This window comes from Leptosomus discolor, chromosome 6 (assembly GCF_034619465.1).
Source record: "Leptosomus discolor isolate bLepDis1 chromosome 6, bLepDis1.hap2, whole genome shotgun sequence".
NCBI lineage: Eukaryota > Metazoa > Chordata > Aves > Leptosomiformes > Leptosomidae > Leptosomus > Leptosomus discolor.
Genome location: NC_141396.1, coordinates 17,285,999 through 17,302,178, shown reverse-complemented (window position 1 = coordinate 17,302,178; position 16,180 = coordinate 17,285,999). Strand labels below are relative to the sequence as shown.

Sequence of the window (16,180 nt, the reverse complement as noted above, 5' to 3'; positions counted from 1 at the left end):
CTTGCATAAACCTGGGTAGCTCAACAAACTTTCTAGCAATAGCATCATATTTCATTGCCATTTAGAAGGTCTTGTAAGTGTAAGCTCTACAAATAGGTTAGCACCAAACTTTTACAAGTTGCAGATCCAAATTTCACACAGTTATCTTCTATTTAATGCTGCTGGAGCATTGCAATCTACAAAAGCAACCTCAGGAGCAAAAGTCATAATCAAATGTACACACAAAGAATCAAATTGGCAACGTGATTCTTGTGCCAAATACAGAAAAAAAAGCAATTTCACATTTACTGTTTTCACAAGGCCATGAGGGCAGAAGCAGAGCAATAAACTGGTAATATTTAGATTCAGACCTTACTTTCATTAGGAAACATGTTAGTTCAATGACATCAAAACCAAAACAAAATAAGTTGCAGCATAGCATTCCTCTCCTTCCTCAGCATTCTTGAGGAAAAAGAGGGCAAATTATTTAAGTCAATTATAGTTTTCATAATATACAACATAAAACAAGACACACAAGTCAAAGGATAGCAGAGGATCTGTGTCCCTGAATTATATGCACAGTGACAGGATACAAGTGTACTATGTTTATATAAAAATATATTCAACGTTTAATGAACTACACTTCAAACTCTCCTAGGCCAACTTCGCAACAGAAGCTCTGATTTTAACTTACTTCCATAGTATTTTTTTTAGATATTTGTGGACAAATTATTTTTTATGCTAAAGAACAGTGACAAAACTAATTATCCTTTTCATCTATACTCTCTCTTTACTTTTATCTTTATTTTTATTCTTTTGATCTGTCATCCAGTTGCCAGGGATTCAAATCTCATTAGTCAGCATTTTATAATTCCATATTAAGAAATATAAAATACTATCTCGAGTTGAAATTAAGTCACTTAAGTATTTGCTTGGGAATTGGTCCAGGAGATGAAATCCAGTTTTATAATCTACACTTGAAATAAAACAGATGAAATATAAATAATTACTGAAACGTTGCCTTCATCCTGCGCAGTGCGTCCTGAATTTTTCGAGAGTGTTTTTCTGCTGGTATCTGATGGAAGTTGGCACAGTTGTCAGCTGCCAAGGCAGAAATGTCTGCATCTTTAAAACGAGTTATTCTTTGCCTGAGGTAAGACTGCAGCTTGAAATCTGGTGTATATGTATAAGGATTCTCCTGAAATGCATGAACTTGGCTCACAACTTTTGCAATATTTCTAGAAAGAGAATATGGTAAAAAAAAAAAAAATATTAGTTTGTTTTGCTGGTGGTAAAAAAAAATCAAAACAAAACAGACCTCCAAAATCCAAACCCCCCAAACTTCAAAGCAAATTCATAGCTGTCAAGCATTCTCTTCTATAGTATATGTCCTTTTAGTTGTCAAAAGGACTAAAACTACTTAAAACTGTTGTGAAATGTTGCATCAGCTCTCATTACCCCATTAGACAATATTCTATTTTAAAAAGTTAGGTGACATGCATACATAATAATTTTAATTACCTAAGTTTAGTCCACTTGTGAGCTCCATTTGTCATTGTGAATCCTCCAGTTTCAAGTTGTTGGACATGCATAGCCAAAACATGGGCTGATGGAATTGTTGGAAGTGTTTTGAATCTTTCTCCTTCCATCAAGCACAGGCTGTCACTTTTTAAAAACACCTGGTTTAAAAATGCACACAGATAAATCTCATTTTAAGTATCACGACAAGTTTTACAAGAAGTTCTCCACTTCAGGTGTTTAGCACTACATATTTATTTGTCACGAATTTTAACTTTTAGCATTGCAGCTGAAGACCAGCGAATTAAAGTGGTGGGAAACATCTTAAAGTGCAGAAATAAAGTAAGCAACTTTAATCAAAAGATAATCCATACATAATTTTTAATTGTTCTAAATCACAGACCAAATTACATTTTAGAACTTCACTCTACGATTCAAAATTGGATAGATCAGTAAGAGAATGCCTGTGATAAAATAAACAATTAAGATTTTTCAAAACAGATCAGTCACAAAGCTCCTGCACAAACCATCAGAAAAAGTGCATCTAATGTCCTAGTTTGCTTTGAAATGTTTTTCTTTTGATTTTTAGTCACACAAGATACATTTTTGAGAAATACTGAGATGAAAATTAACGTAAACTCTCAGATTGAGTCAACAGTTTTAAATCGAATTAAAATCTCCTTCATAATACAAAGTAATAATTAAGGCTTTAATTCTGCAAAAGCACCCATTTAAGCAGATTTTGCATCTTATCAATCTCAAAAGAAGTATTTTTACATTAAAGACTTTATACGATACCTCGACAGCCTTGAGTTCCTCCATTATTTCAGCTACTTTTGCAGGTAAAATTTTCCAGGCCTTACAATAGAACAAAACATATTTTTGTTTTTCACGTTAATGTCCATATTGGAAACAAGATTACATTAAGCAACATAGTTACAGAACAGAGTCCCAAACTTACTGGTAACTGTCGTACAATAAGATTTTCCAAGCCTGCTAGGATTTGCATTGCAGTAGCAAAATTTCTTTGTTCATAGCAGCATTTTGCTATAAGAAGAAATTTTGATAACAAGCTCACCTGCAGCTGAAAAAAATAATTAAGGTATACTATATATATATATAAAAATACCAAATATATATGGTAAATCTACACAACAGAATTAAACGAGAAGAAAAAGAAATTCACATTCTTTTTGAATTTGTTATCAAAATCGTTGACTGTAATAACATTTTCCTCCAACACAAAGTTTTATCTTTTCTGTCACTGAGGTGTCCTTGTTAATGTCTGACATGTATTCTCCTCAGGCAACCCTTTTCTTACATTCTATTAGTTTTTAACACCTGCTACTACAAAACATCCAAGACCCTCCTTGTGACAACAAACAAAATTGTTAACTGCCCACTCACAGGTGTATTTCAGAATACTTCTTGCAGCTTTACCACATAACTCAAATACAATAAAAAAAAAATTAATAATACAATAAAACAATGACGAACCTTAGATGTGTGACATGTTACAATTTCAGCAGCAACCCAGGTACTAATACTGTCTGCATTTCTTAATAATTGTAGAAGGTACTGGTCTTGTACACATTTTGACAGAAACAGATTACAGACTTTAACTGAAACTGTCTCAGTAGAAACAGCTCTGTGGGGAGAATGGAAAAAAGGCAAAAATAATTCACGCTGACATTGGATTTTCAAAGAAAATCTTGATTGTGAAGATGCCGACTTCTAACAATTTAAAATAATTTTGCGGTGCTTGCAATCTTGATTTTATGATCTTTTACAAAGTACATAGTGAGCTATGTTACTTTTTCTTCCTTATAATTACAAGATAATCACATGTGATAAGATAGGCATATGCAGTATACACTTCTGCATATAAAAACACCTTCACTACTTGTCACTGAATAAAACAAACCATCCAATCTGACAACATGATAGACAGAAATCCAAACTCACTAAAAGCTGCAGCCATGTAAGAAATCAAGCCTTACGCCTTGTGGCACCACACAACTTGTTTCTCATGCCTGAACCCCAAATCAGTACAATCCAGCTGATTTAGCCTCTGCTGTTTAACAATCCGTAAAAGATGAGCTGCTTTAGATGTTCGTTCCCTATCCTTCGACAGAAGAGTCCTACTACAGGTAGTGTAATTAACAAGTGCTAATTAGAAGCTAGCTGAATCCACTGAGTATTTAAGAAGTAGACCATAATCAAGTATAATTAGGTCCATGTGGCTGGGTGAAAACATTAATTACCATTGAGTAAGTAATTTAAATAGGTTGGTAACCCCTTTAGTAACTATAGGAAAATTCTTATGTATCTGTGAATATTGATACTTCATCTACCTAACAGGACAAAATGAACATTGCACAGAGGCTGTGGAGTAATTCAGAACCCAGCTGCACATGAACCTGGGCAACCTGCTCTAGCTGACCTTGCTTATGGCCAGGGGGCTGGACTACACGATCTTGAGAGGTCTTTTCCAACTTCATCTAGTCGTGATTCTGTAATGGTCTATGAGATTTTATATACATATGCACAGGCATTATCAAGTAGCCTGTTTCAGAAACCACTACAATTTTTTACGACAAAAGTAAAACCTCTGAAGCAATACCTCTAATATAAGTATTCAGAAATATTTTGGCCTGACCCACTTTAGATTTCAAAGAAGACATCTTACAAATTTGACCTACCACTTATCTGCCATAGGTACATATACAACTATAAAATCTGAAATTCAAAAATTTACATAAAGACTATCTAGTCTGTTGAAAAGAGATTAAGTATTTCAAACGTTTCTCTCTTCCTGGATGTATTAAAGGTGTGACACAGGAAGATATTGTGCATCAACAGAACAGAAGGACAGTTAAAATAAGCAACTTACTTTTGGACAGCAACACATTTGTCTTTAACGCCGAGTGCTCTTGAATTTAGAAAGTGTACTGGATGACATTTATGAAATACTTCCTAAATAAAAAGAGCAAGATATATCTGTTGTTAGATCCAGCAGTTCTTCCAAAATGCTTGGGGATAAAAGTGACAGAGGTTCCCCCTCCCCACCCTACCTTCAGCAAATTTATCAGAGGGATCACAGCCTAAGAATAGAATTAGCCATTCTAAATTTTACTGTAGAGATTGCAAGAAAAAACCAGCTTATTTTAATTCAAAGTCTTATGAAATAAGCTTGAAACAGGGGTGGGAAACAGTAGAGAAAGGAGGCTAACTATAAAGTAAGAAGATAGACATTATTTGTACTTCCATGTAAACCTAGTCCTTTGTACCTGCTGCAGTAATGTCAGCTGACAACAAAGCTGTTGCACACTGTATTCTATTAAGAGATATGGTCCCACTTCATCTGCTTTAGCAAAGGAGACTGGAATTTCTTCTGTAAAACTGTTATAGCATGGTTTTGGCAAAACTGATGAAATAGTGTACAGCCGCTCTCTCTGATGTTGTGCAATTGGTCCCATACCTTTGGAAAGTTTCCAGTAAAAGTTCTGCAGAAAAAAAGAGTAAAGCTACAACTTCTCTAAAGCAAACATTATGTCTCCTCTTGATTTAACTTTCTGGAATTTTTTGTTAGAGAAACACCTTCATGGATGCAAAACTCTTCCGCTAATCTTCAAGGTTAGCCCAGACACTAATCGGTTTATCCAACATTGCTATTTTAAGCTAATATAATACGCATAGCTGTGGATGGAGTCTGGGCAGGAGGTTATCAGATCTCAATCAACAATCAAAAATTCTGTGTATTCAAGCTTTCTGCCATAAAATAGTTTATATTCTGAAGTTTTATATTTTACTTCTTACTATCTCTTACTATTTCTTATATTCTTTTTGCTTAGAATCAAACAGATTCTTTCCAAAGAAATACTTGTTTTTCCATTCTTTTCCTTTCTTCCACATTCCTGTATCATTATGATGCAGTGACAATAAAAGAAGTCCATGTTTCTCTAGTCTCCTTGCCCTTTATTAGTTGAATTCCCATTACATCCCATGGCATTCTACACCTTTATCAAGAGGCTGATCCTAAATTTGATTTCCACATTATTGTTACATTTGATTTCCACATATCATTTTGGTCGCTGTAGAGAGATTTTTTTTCAGGAAAAGCCTACAGTATGCTCCAGCTTCTGGGGTTACTTTTGACTAGCACTATATGAACCAGCAAATAGAGACAAAAGTTCAGGCAAATTTTTGCTACAAGCTTTGACATTCTAGCAGGAAACCCCTCATGCTCCACTGTTTCCCTGTATTTATAGGCTTACAAAGACATACGCCTAATAAAAAGTACTGATGTTTGACAAGGGGGAAAATGTTTCCTAGTAACAACGAGTCACATGCTAGCACCAAGGATGAAGAGTTCAACTCCTCTCAAAATTTTGGTTATCTGATCTATTATTACTGAAAGAGCTGACAGAGTGCAATTAAGGCTTAAGATGACTTCCACAGTTACAGAACTGTTTAGTCCTTACATACTTTCAAAAGAAAATTTAAAATGCAGGTACATAAATTTTACTAAATCAGGGTGTAGACCCTAAGCCGGATACTCTAGTTTTTGTCAGAAAATAATATATAGGAATGTCCATATAGCACGGTATGAAGAAAAGACATGCCTTTCTGGAAACATCTTCTGAGAGCTTTTTACATAGAGAATGCAATGTTTTTCTGTCCTCCTCGCCCTCTTCTTCACATGTGTCCATGCTGGAGCACTGATGAGCACTTCCACTTTTCCTGACAGAAGCATCCTCAAGCAATGCCAACAAGCACTCACCATAGCCGTTTAATGGAGCAACCTGTAAATGCAAATCAGGTTGGCAGAATATTGAACTCAATTTCCCATAAGTTATAAGCAAGACACAATATAGTTGTAATATTTGTGTCTGTCCACAACAGACATATTGAGCATAGCTGCCAAAGATATAATTATTTTTCTTTTACTTTACTTTATTTGTAATTAGGACAGTTTTTTGTAATAACAATCTTACATACACCATAACTGACTTCAACTGATTTTAATTTTTTTTTTCCTTAAAGCTTCTACTGAAATTCTGGCTTACCTTGGAAGAAATAAATTCTTTTAGGGTACACAAAAGATCAGTATTTGTTGCAAAGTCTACACTGTAGCAGTCTTCAATCCAAGCCTGCAGGATGTAGAAACTGCGGTTACATATTTTGGTAAGTGATGTGGAAGGATCCAGACTCGCACTGGTGAGAAGAAAAAGGGACTTACTTCACCAAAATTGGTACCAATTCCAATTTAAGTGTTGAAAAACCACAAGTATTATTTGGTATTGACTGCACTATCTTAAATTCTTATGCTTCACGTCTCTAGAATCCATGGCCTTAGGGAAACAAAGCTGTGGCTGTACTTACAACCCATCACCAAACAACAGGCAAAAGTAAGACACTGATTCAAAAGAAAAAAAAAAAGCAGTAACACATTGCCAAATATAGCACTTGCTCTAGTTTGTCACTTATCAAGAGTCTCACAAAAACAAACATAAAAATTGAATTGAATTAAGTAGTTCTTTTCAGAAATAGTTATTTGCCATTGAGAGGAAAAGTCAATTGTGTTTTGATAATATTTTTCACAGGAAATTACTGTACCTGGATAAAGTGCTGCTGATTCTATCAATAAGAAACTGCAAAAATTCTTCTTGCGTGCAGAAATAGCGAAATGTGTAGAGAAACTGCTGTACATAACCTTCTAAAAATGCATTTCTGTGAAGCACAAGAAAAACTTCAGACAAGCAAGAACACGTTTTCTTCTTGCATTAGATTACAGCAACAGCAAAAAAATCCTCAAAATATAAAGAATTAATAGGGATTTAAAATTCTCAAACCCTTGATTCCTTTTTATTGTATTTTTACACATCAAATATTGTGATTGCCAACACTTAAAGTATAACTTGTTTAAAAAGAAGTTTCTCTACTTGCAATTTTGAAGAACCACTATGACATTTCTATTATTATCAGAAATTAAATTCTAAATAGTATGGAATAACATATTTTTTTTTTCTGTCACCTCACTTGATGTATTTTAAAAAGATTTTTATTATAGTAACAGCATAAAAAGTAGATATTTTAAGAAAATATTTCCTGTAGCTCTAATTAGAGCAGTAGTTGCTTTAACAACAGAATATACTACTTATACACCCATTAATAATGAGTGTGGGGTTGTTTTTTTTTTTTATACACACACACACTCAATGTGTTAACACAGATTAATTGTCATGTGTCCCTGACAGCTTACAGCTAACCATGAAAGTTTAGGTTTGATGAACATGGGAGCTCTGATTCCAAAACAATGTTCACCTTGTGCAAAATATTAACTACCAGGAAAAGCAGCACGCAGGATAAGTAACTGGGTCTCAGAGTCAGGATGAGCTGGGAGAAGTATCTGGGACGAAGTTGCTCCCACTACAGTGGCACAAGTCTGATAGAGTCTCTCAGGCAGTTTCCATCCTTCATTATGGCTCAGGTGCCTTAAAATAACACTGTCCTCACCCTAGTTAGAGGTTGAAGGACATCTCTGTCCTCATCTAAGCCCTGGTTAAGTCACAGGCCCTGGTTCTCATGGGGGACTTCAACCACCCTAATATTTGCTGGAAAGGCAACACAGGAGGTTCCTACAGAACATTGATGGTAACTTTTTGACACAGGTGGTGGAGCCACCCATGAGGAGAGGTGTGCTGCTGGACCTTGTGTTAACAAACAAAGAAGGACTGGTTGGGGATATGAAGGCTGGGGGCAGCCTTGGTTGCAGTGACCATGAAATGGTGGTGTTCAGGATCTCGTGTGGAAGAAGCAGGGCAATAAGTAGGATTGCAACCCTGGACTTCAGGAGAGCAAACTTTGGCCTCTTCAAAGACCTGCTTGGAGTGATCACATGGGACAGGGCTCTAGAAGGTAGGAGGGCTCAAGAGAGCTGGTTAATAGTCAAGCACCACTTTCTCCAAGCACAAGATTGGAAGAAATCAAGCAAAGGAGGCAGGAGACCAGCGCGGATAAGCAAGGAGCTTCTGGAAAAGCTCCTAGAAGAAGGACATTCACAGAATGTGGAAAAAGGGACTGGCCACTTGGGAGGATTACAGAAACATTGTCAGGGTATGCAGGGATGCAACGAGGAACATCAAGGCCCACCTGTAATTAAAGGTAGCAAGGGATGTCAAGGATAACAAGAAGGGCTGCTTCAAGTACACCACCAGCAAAAGAAAGACTATAGAAAATGTGTGCCCACTGCTGAATGAAGTGGGTACCCTGGTGACAGAGGACACAGAGAAGGCAGAGTTATTGTATGACTTCTTTGCTTCAGTTTTCACTGCTAAGGCCGGCCCTCAGGAGTCCCAGACCCTGGAGGTAAGAGAGAGTCTTGGTCGAGGAAGATCGGGTTGTAGATCATTTAGGCAAACTGGATACCCACAAATCCGTGGACCCCAGTGGGATGCACCCACAAGTGCTGAGGGAGCTGGCAGATGTTGTTGCTAAGCTGCTCTTCATCATCTTTGAAAGGTCATGGCGAACAGGAGAGGTGCCTGAGGACTGGAGGAGGGCCACTGTCACTCCAATCTTCAAAAAGGGCAAGGAAGAGGACCCAGGAAACTATAGGTCAGTCAGCCTCACCTCCATCCCTGGAAAGGTGATGGAACAGCTCATTCTGGATATCATCGCTAAGCACGTGGAGGAAAAGAAGGTTATCAGGGGTAGTTAGCATGGATTCATCAAGAGGAAACCATGCTTGATCAATCTGGTAGCCTTCTATGCTGGCATGACTGGCTGGGTGGGTGAGGGGAGAGCAGTGGATTAAGAAAGGCTTTTGACACTGTCTCCCACAACATCCTCATGGGTAAGCTTAGGAAGTGTGGGTTAGATAAGTGGACAGCGAGATTAAGAACTGGCTGAAGGACAGAGCTCAGAGTTGTGATCAGCAGCACAGAGTCCAGCTGGAGGCCTTGGATAGCTGTGTTCCCCAGGGATCAGTACTGGGGCCAGTCTTGTTCAACATGTTCATCAACAACCTGGATAAAAGGACTGAGCACATCCTCAGCAAACTCGCTGATGATACAGAACTAGGAGGAGCGGCTGACACACCAGAAGGCTGTGCTGCCATTCAGCAAGACCTGAGGTGGCTGGAGAGTTGGGCAGAGAGGAACGCAATGAAGTTCAACAAGGGCAAGTGTGGGGTCCTGCACCTGGGGAGGAACAACCCTGTGCAGCAGTACAGGCTGGGGGTTGAACTGCTGGAAAGCAGCTCTGCGGAGAAGGACCTGGGAGTTCTGGTGGACAGAAAGTTGGCCATGAGCCATAATGTGCCCTTGCAGCCAAGGCGGCCAATGGTATCCTGGGATGTATCAAGAAGAGTGTGGCCAGCAGATTGGGGGAGGTTCCCCTCCCCCTCTACTCTGTCCTGGTGAGGCTACATCTGGAGTACTGTGTCCAGTTCTGGGCTCCCCAGCTCAAGAGAGAGAGGTAAGTACTGGAGACAGTCCAACAGAGGGCTATGAAGATGATCAGTGCTTATAAATATCTAAAGGGCGGGTGTCAAGAGGATGGGGCCAGGCTCTTTTCAGTGGTACCCAGTGACAGGTCAAGGGGCAATGGGCACAAACTGGAGCACAGGAAGTTCCACCTGAACATGAGGAAAAACTTCTTTACCATGAGGGTGACAGAGCACTGGAACAGGCTGCCCAGGGTGGTTGTGGAGTCTCCTTCTCTGGAGATATTCAACACCCGCCTGGATGCAGTCCTGTGCAACCTGGTGTAGGTGAACCTGCTTTAGCAGGGGGGTTGCGCTAGATGATCTCCAGAGGTCCCTTCCAACTCCTGCCATTCTGTGATTCTGAAACAAGCCTGCATCTCGATCAGTCCCCAGGGACTGGTGCAATAATCTGTAAAACAGAACCTATACGTTTTCACATCCAGATCCTGTTAATGAAAATTATCAAATTGTATGTTCTGAAGCATTGTTATACTGCTGGCAGTAACATAAAGCCTTGATTCCATAGCAACTATCAGAGCAAAACCTCAAACAAGTAAATGATAAAAAAGTTTAAAGTTATTAGGTTTTGATTTATTATCAAATGTTTCAAGTTTTAATCAAATCCAAACTTAGCAGTTTGCCTTATTTCTTATCAGATTGTCTTTTGCCATTTCCATGCCTATTTATGTAAATAAGTGTTCACAGAAATAACATTAAACTTGATACAAAAGAGAGGAGAATTTATGCAATGCTGAGTAACCAGAATTTATCATGAAGACTATTTTTTCCCTGAATTAGCTACTATGCCTTAACCCACTCCCAATTAAGGATGTGCAAAATATACTACACCTGGAATATAAATAAGCCATTAAACCAAGTGGTGTACCAGCCTGCAGAACTCTTATTCCATTTTGGTTATCACATTGGTGTTTCTCTGTGTTATAGTAAAGAAGCAAAGATGACTCATCTGTAGGTGCCACATCCATGGTGTCAGTTCTCCCGTTGTGAATGACTGTAGACAGCACACAGGATTCTACACCCCACTGCTCTGCATACATGATCTGCTCAAAGATGCAAAACCATGAAAAAATAAAGAGGAAAATCCACACAAAATGCAGTCAAGTCAACTTAAAGCCAAATCACATTTCACATTCCTTTTTAAACAATACTAGTAGCAATTACCTTTATTTTAAGAACTCTTTTAGATTCTACTTAATTTAGCACTTTGACACAAAACATTTCACATTTCATGTACTGACTTGAGCAGCCAACTACACTGATGCAGTAATGAAATGACAAGTGGAACACAAGCAAAATAAAGTCTGACTTGCCTGCACATATTTCTTTACCAGTTCAAGAAACTGCACTTTTGATTTCATCTCCTGTAGCTGTCCTCTCAATTTGGGCAACATAGATTTAGTTTCAGGACCTTTAGATTTAAAACACACAGCATAAGAACATCAATGATTCTGATTTACAGAAAAAAAAAATCCTTAGAAGTACTATGCGCCCATTTCACTACTGGGAAGTTGCTATAATCTTACCTTTGCTGCTTCTTTCTTTCTGCAATAGTTTCTGGTAAAAAACTATGGTCTTTCTGTAATTTTTCGTCTCCATCATTAGCAACTGTTCCAGTTCCTGTTTAAAGAGAAAAAGGTTATGATTAGATTGGTAAATGCAAAGTTCTAGTAGGAAACTGAAGTTTTAAAAGAGAATTATTTTGTATGAAAAAGAGAACTTCCAAACAGACAAGAATGACATTAACCAGCAAAACCCCCTATCTTTCACACCTGTCCTTACATGCACATTACAGCAGGCACCACCTGTCCCCAGAAAAGCGTTAGTTATGCCACAGTTCTACAAATTAAAAACTGGGGCTTGTTTGCATATGATGAGATCACATTGAAGTTTGTCCAAATCTGTTTATATAAATATGCCTTTAGTCACAATTGCACTTAACTGGTTGTTTTCAAGAACATTTTAAAGTTACACTCAGAAGTCATGCAGAATTGAAAGTGATACATTCTGAAATCAGTGCAGACCCCAGAAATGCTGTTAGGCAGCTGACTTGTATTTGCAGCAAGAACTGAACGTTTGACTGAAAGAAATGGCTTCCAAACAAGTATAATTACATTATATTATACAATCAGGTCAGAAGACAGACAGGAGAACTACTCTATAAATAAAGGACATAAATTTTGAAGTTCAGCCTACATATTTTACATTTATACATTTTACATAATTGAAAAAATAATTCTATAGAATTATATTACTTAAGAAATGGATAGAAATGAATGTATATCAGGCTTCCCACAATAATATAAAATTTAATGTAGACATTTATAATTGATTGCATATCAAAGGTTTCATTATTTTACCAACCAATGAAAATGGGCCATCCACTTTGGGTTCAGCTTCTGCTTTATTAAGAAACAACAAACATGATGTGTGTTGTGCTTTTCCACTCCAGTCCTAAGCTAACTACCAGTGACCCAGTTACATGAAACAGCATTTTAAACAGAGTAAGTTCACTGAATGCAGCAGACAGAACTCCCACAAGCAGAATGATCAGAAAACACATAGCTCAGAGCTAACATATCAAACAACAGATTGGTAAATAGGTTAGCTTTAATGGGATTGACTTACTAGAAATTAATTTGAGTTTGAGAAAAACCTGCCACTTTTTCAGAAAAGCTCAAAAGGTTTAACGACATAGTTCATTAGCAGCAAAAGTCACAAAAGCCCTGTGGATTTTTAAAAGACTTACTGCTACATAGATGTCACAGAGAGAATAGTGAAAGCACAGAAAAGCTATTATCCAGATTCTGAATTGGAAACTGCTTGCTTTTACTTAGAGGTTTGGTTTTGTTTCATAAATTGAAGTGAAACCAAGTCGATTTAAGAGACTACGAACACAGAAAGGGAACCAGAGTGGCCATTTTTTGATGTTTGGAATTTGACGGACAAAGTGGTTTGTCTCCTAAATAACCTCAGATGAGTAACAATTAAGTCAGTAGCACATTCCCACTCTATTCCACTACACCTTCCATTTTTGGTAAGTATATATATATATCTATCTCAAAAATACAACCATTTTTGATGAAACTATACAGTCAACTGTTCTGCTCCCTCTAAAGTACATTTAATTTGTCAGGACACTTTTCTATAGAACATCCCTTAGTCTAGGGAACAAAGTAATGATAGCGTGACTTCTTTTACTTGGGAAAACTGCAAATTCCAAGCATAAGTTTTTTACATGCTGAAGGGTGGTTCCACCAAAGGATGCAGAATATTGGCAAAAAGGAAAACAAAAAAGGAATGGGAAAGAGAAAATTTTGTCCAGAATATGCAAGGCCTTCACTAGAAACACCCCAGTCACAGCTTGGGTGCACTGAAGTTTGGTGGAGACTCTTACAAGCAGTTTGTGAGATCTGGGGGGTAACTGAAACCTAGTGCAGGCAAAGAGGAAAAGGGCAAAGGCCAAGGTTGAAGGCTTGGGGCTGCAAGAGAACTGAAGCCAGCTTATCAGACTACAGAAAAAAAGCTCTTCTCATTGCGAGGACAGACTTGGACATCCCCCTGAAGAAATGGCAGCTCTGCTGCAAGGACTTCGTTTGGTTTGCCTGGATGCACTCTGTATGAGGGTGCAAAATCAGCAGCTCCTGAACTAGCAGTGATGTGAGGCAGGAGACTATGCTTGCTTGCCTACGGACTAACTTTTCTAAATGCAGGTTAACCTTTACTGACCTTAAGAACCCCAATGAACTATCTGATAAGCACCTACACAGTAAGGCATTAATTATTTTTATGACATTTGACAGTGTCACCTTGATCCATAAATATTTTATTTTTTATATTAGCTATTTCACATTCCCTCCAAACATAAGAGAACATATTACCATTTTTTTGGAATCATAATAGCTTGGTTAATCCTATTGTTAATACTGTTCATCATATTAAAAAAGTTTTATTTTTTGCATCATACTAAATCACAACCTATCTAAGGTGCAGACAATATCAAACAGGTTCCAGTAGAAAAACAGAAGAGCTAATTATTTTTATGTCAGAATATTAAACTCTGTCATAAATATAATTACATGTTCCGGCACTCAGAGTTTCTCAGAACCTGCATGTTCTCAAACCTACTTCCAGGTATACAAAATTTGAAAAGTTAAATAAATTTAATTGAATTTAGTTTTAGAAGGTGAATAAAGAAACATTTGAATCATACAAGTATTTTCATTTGAGAGATAAGTGTATTAATGAGGTGTATGTGTCTCCAAAACCATAATTTGTTGTGTGGTTAGCCTCTCATTCAGTACCCAGTTCCAGGTGCAGACTAGACTTGAACTTACCAGACAGACCCATCCCTATGAAAGTGTAGTGCCACTAAGTCAGGACAAACGTAGTCAAGCTCAAATGTTTACCTATCTTTAAGCATTCACTCTGTGAAATAGCAACTCCTAAACACTGCTTTAGCGCACTTTACTGCAAAGATATAGAATCAGCTCAATTTTATTGCTGACTTTTTAAAAATCTGTCAGAGACTTAGGGGGAAAAAGCAGGTTGACATAATCCTTGCTAGACAATGAAAACTGGACTACGATTAATCAAGGAACTGGTTTCTGAAATAAAACTAACAGATGATTTAAAGAAGGATAGGGTGGAGACAAGCAGCTCTATCTTGCAGAACCTTCTTCCTGCAACTCAAACCACCTTCCTGCTCAAAACAGCCACTCACAAGCCTTCCTTTGGACTTTATAGTTCTCCTGGAGATTTTACAGTGAGAAGGCTGGCAACTAGAATAATTAACTTTTTTGAACTTCTACTTTATCAGAAAACTCATGTTAGTTTTCACATTGAGACATTTTATTTTCTCAGTATTTTGGTTCAGACAGTGCATCATTCCCTTGAAATTTGTACAGCTCTTATTCACTGTTTACACATTAACAGCATTAACAGTCACAAATGCCAATAATTTATGACAGTACAACAGAGAATATATGGATCTACACATACATGTTTGTGAAAATTAACTTTTCTTTTATAATGCATTCAGAACATTCCTATGCTGTACAAGCGTATTTAATCTTCCATTAATTTTTTTCTCTGAATGGTGGAATATAAACTGAATCTGACTTCATAATTGAAGATGACAGTTTATAATTTTATTCCTTGCAACTTGCACACAAAGGGATCTCACAAATTAGGAAGACTATTTATATAAGATACCAAGCTTCTATTGTCTGCAAATAATTATTTATTCTTGTTTGTCCACCTGGCCTCATATGCAGTCCAGATCACATACATTATTTCTGCATTACAGAGTAAGATTAGAGTCTAAATTTTGTCCAGCTATTAAGATTTCACACTAATTTTAGATAACGCAGGAAAGATTTGTTCACTTATCCTCAGAGTAGTATGCATATTTTTCAGCTATCGGAATGTGCGTTCTCTTGTTCTCTAAATGACTTGTTTACTAATTGCTAAACTGAACAAATCACACTTTGTATCCACAGTAAACTTCCTCCAGTGGAATGTACTGGGCACAAACGCAATATAGTTTTCCTACAGACACCTCACGACTATTTTCCGCCCAGCCTCCTGTACAGTTGTTGGGCTAGCCAAGTTCTTACGCATTAATGCATATAATAGCAATGTATAATAGAATGGATTAATTTCATATGCAAATTCCAAAGCAGACTGTAAGCACCATAAATCTTGCATAATTTTTGTTCTATGCCTGTTAAATAGAGAAAACAATTGCCAAGAACTCAGAAGATAATTCAGCCTTTTGAATCAAACTGAATTTCCAAGTAGTCTAAAATCTCAAAGTAAAAAAGACTGCCTCTTGGAACAGAAAATTTTGTTTAGATGCTTATGAAAACCTCATTACTTGTGAAAAATCTGTTCTTCAGTCAAGAATTACTCCATCAAGTAAGGGAGATTATGCAAGCCCATTTTTTATCTGGCTGGCATGCTTACAAGGAATTAAACAGCCCTACAGGATTAGAAATAGGAATTTTTCAGTAGATGGAAATTTTTGAGAGTGACAGTCCTAAATAAAAAAAATTTTAAAAAGTTTTTGTTTATTTTTACACAGTGCAACTCCTGCTTCATCTTTATTAAACATGTATCTGGCAGAAACAATAAGGCTATACAAACTGGACAACTAACCATTCTCGGGACACA

At 37.2% G+C, this 16,180-nt stretch overlaps 1 protein-coding gene across 2 annotated transcripts in view; it reads right to left on the bottom strand.

Moving 5' to 3' along the window:
• Positions 1-985: 985 nt before the first annotated feature.
• KNDC1 (kinase non-catalytic C-lobe domain containing 1) overlaps positions 986-16,180 on the bottom strand; it is a 65,100-nt gene continuing 49,905 nt past the window's right edge. Inside the window, exons 18-30 of one of the 2 annotated variants that reach the window (XM_086466751.1) lie at positions 11,533-11,626; positions 11,320-11,417; positions 10,838-11,049; positions 7,117-7,230; positions 6,567-6,714; positions 6,123-6,302; positions 4,788-5,003; positions 4,391-4,473; positions 2,995-3,145; positions 2,459-2,581; positions 2,296-2,355; positions 1,501-1,658; positions 986-1,217 (exon numbers count right to left, since the gene is read on the bottom strand). In XM_086466751.1, the coding sequence (XP_086322877.1) occupies positions 986-1,217; positions 1,501-1,658; positions 2,296-2,355; positions 2,459-2,581; positions 2,995-3,145; positions 4,391-4,473; positions 4,788-5,003; positions 6,123-6,302; positions 6,567-6,714; positions 7,117-7,230; positions 10,838-11,049; positions 11,320-11,417; positions 11,533-11,626 (1,869 nt within the window). Of the gene's footprint in view, positions 1,218-1,500; positions 1,659-2,295; positions 2,356-2,458; positions 2,582-2,994; positions 3,146-4,390; positions 4,474-4,787; positions 5,004-6,122; positions 6,323-6,566; positions 6,715-7,116; positions 7,231-10,837; positions 11,050-11,319; positions 11,418-11,532; positions 11,627-16,180 lie in introns of both variants that reach the window. The other variant, XM_086466749.1, reaches the window with a different exon arrangement.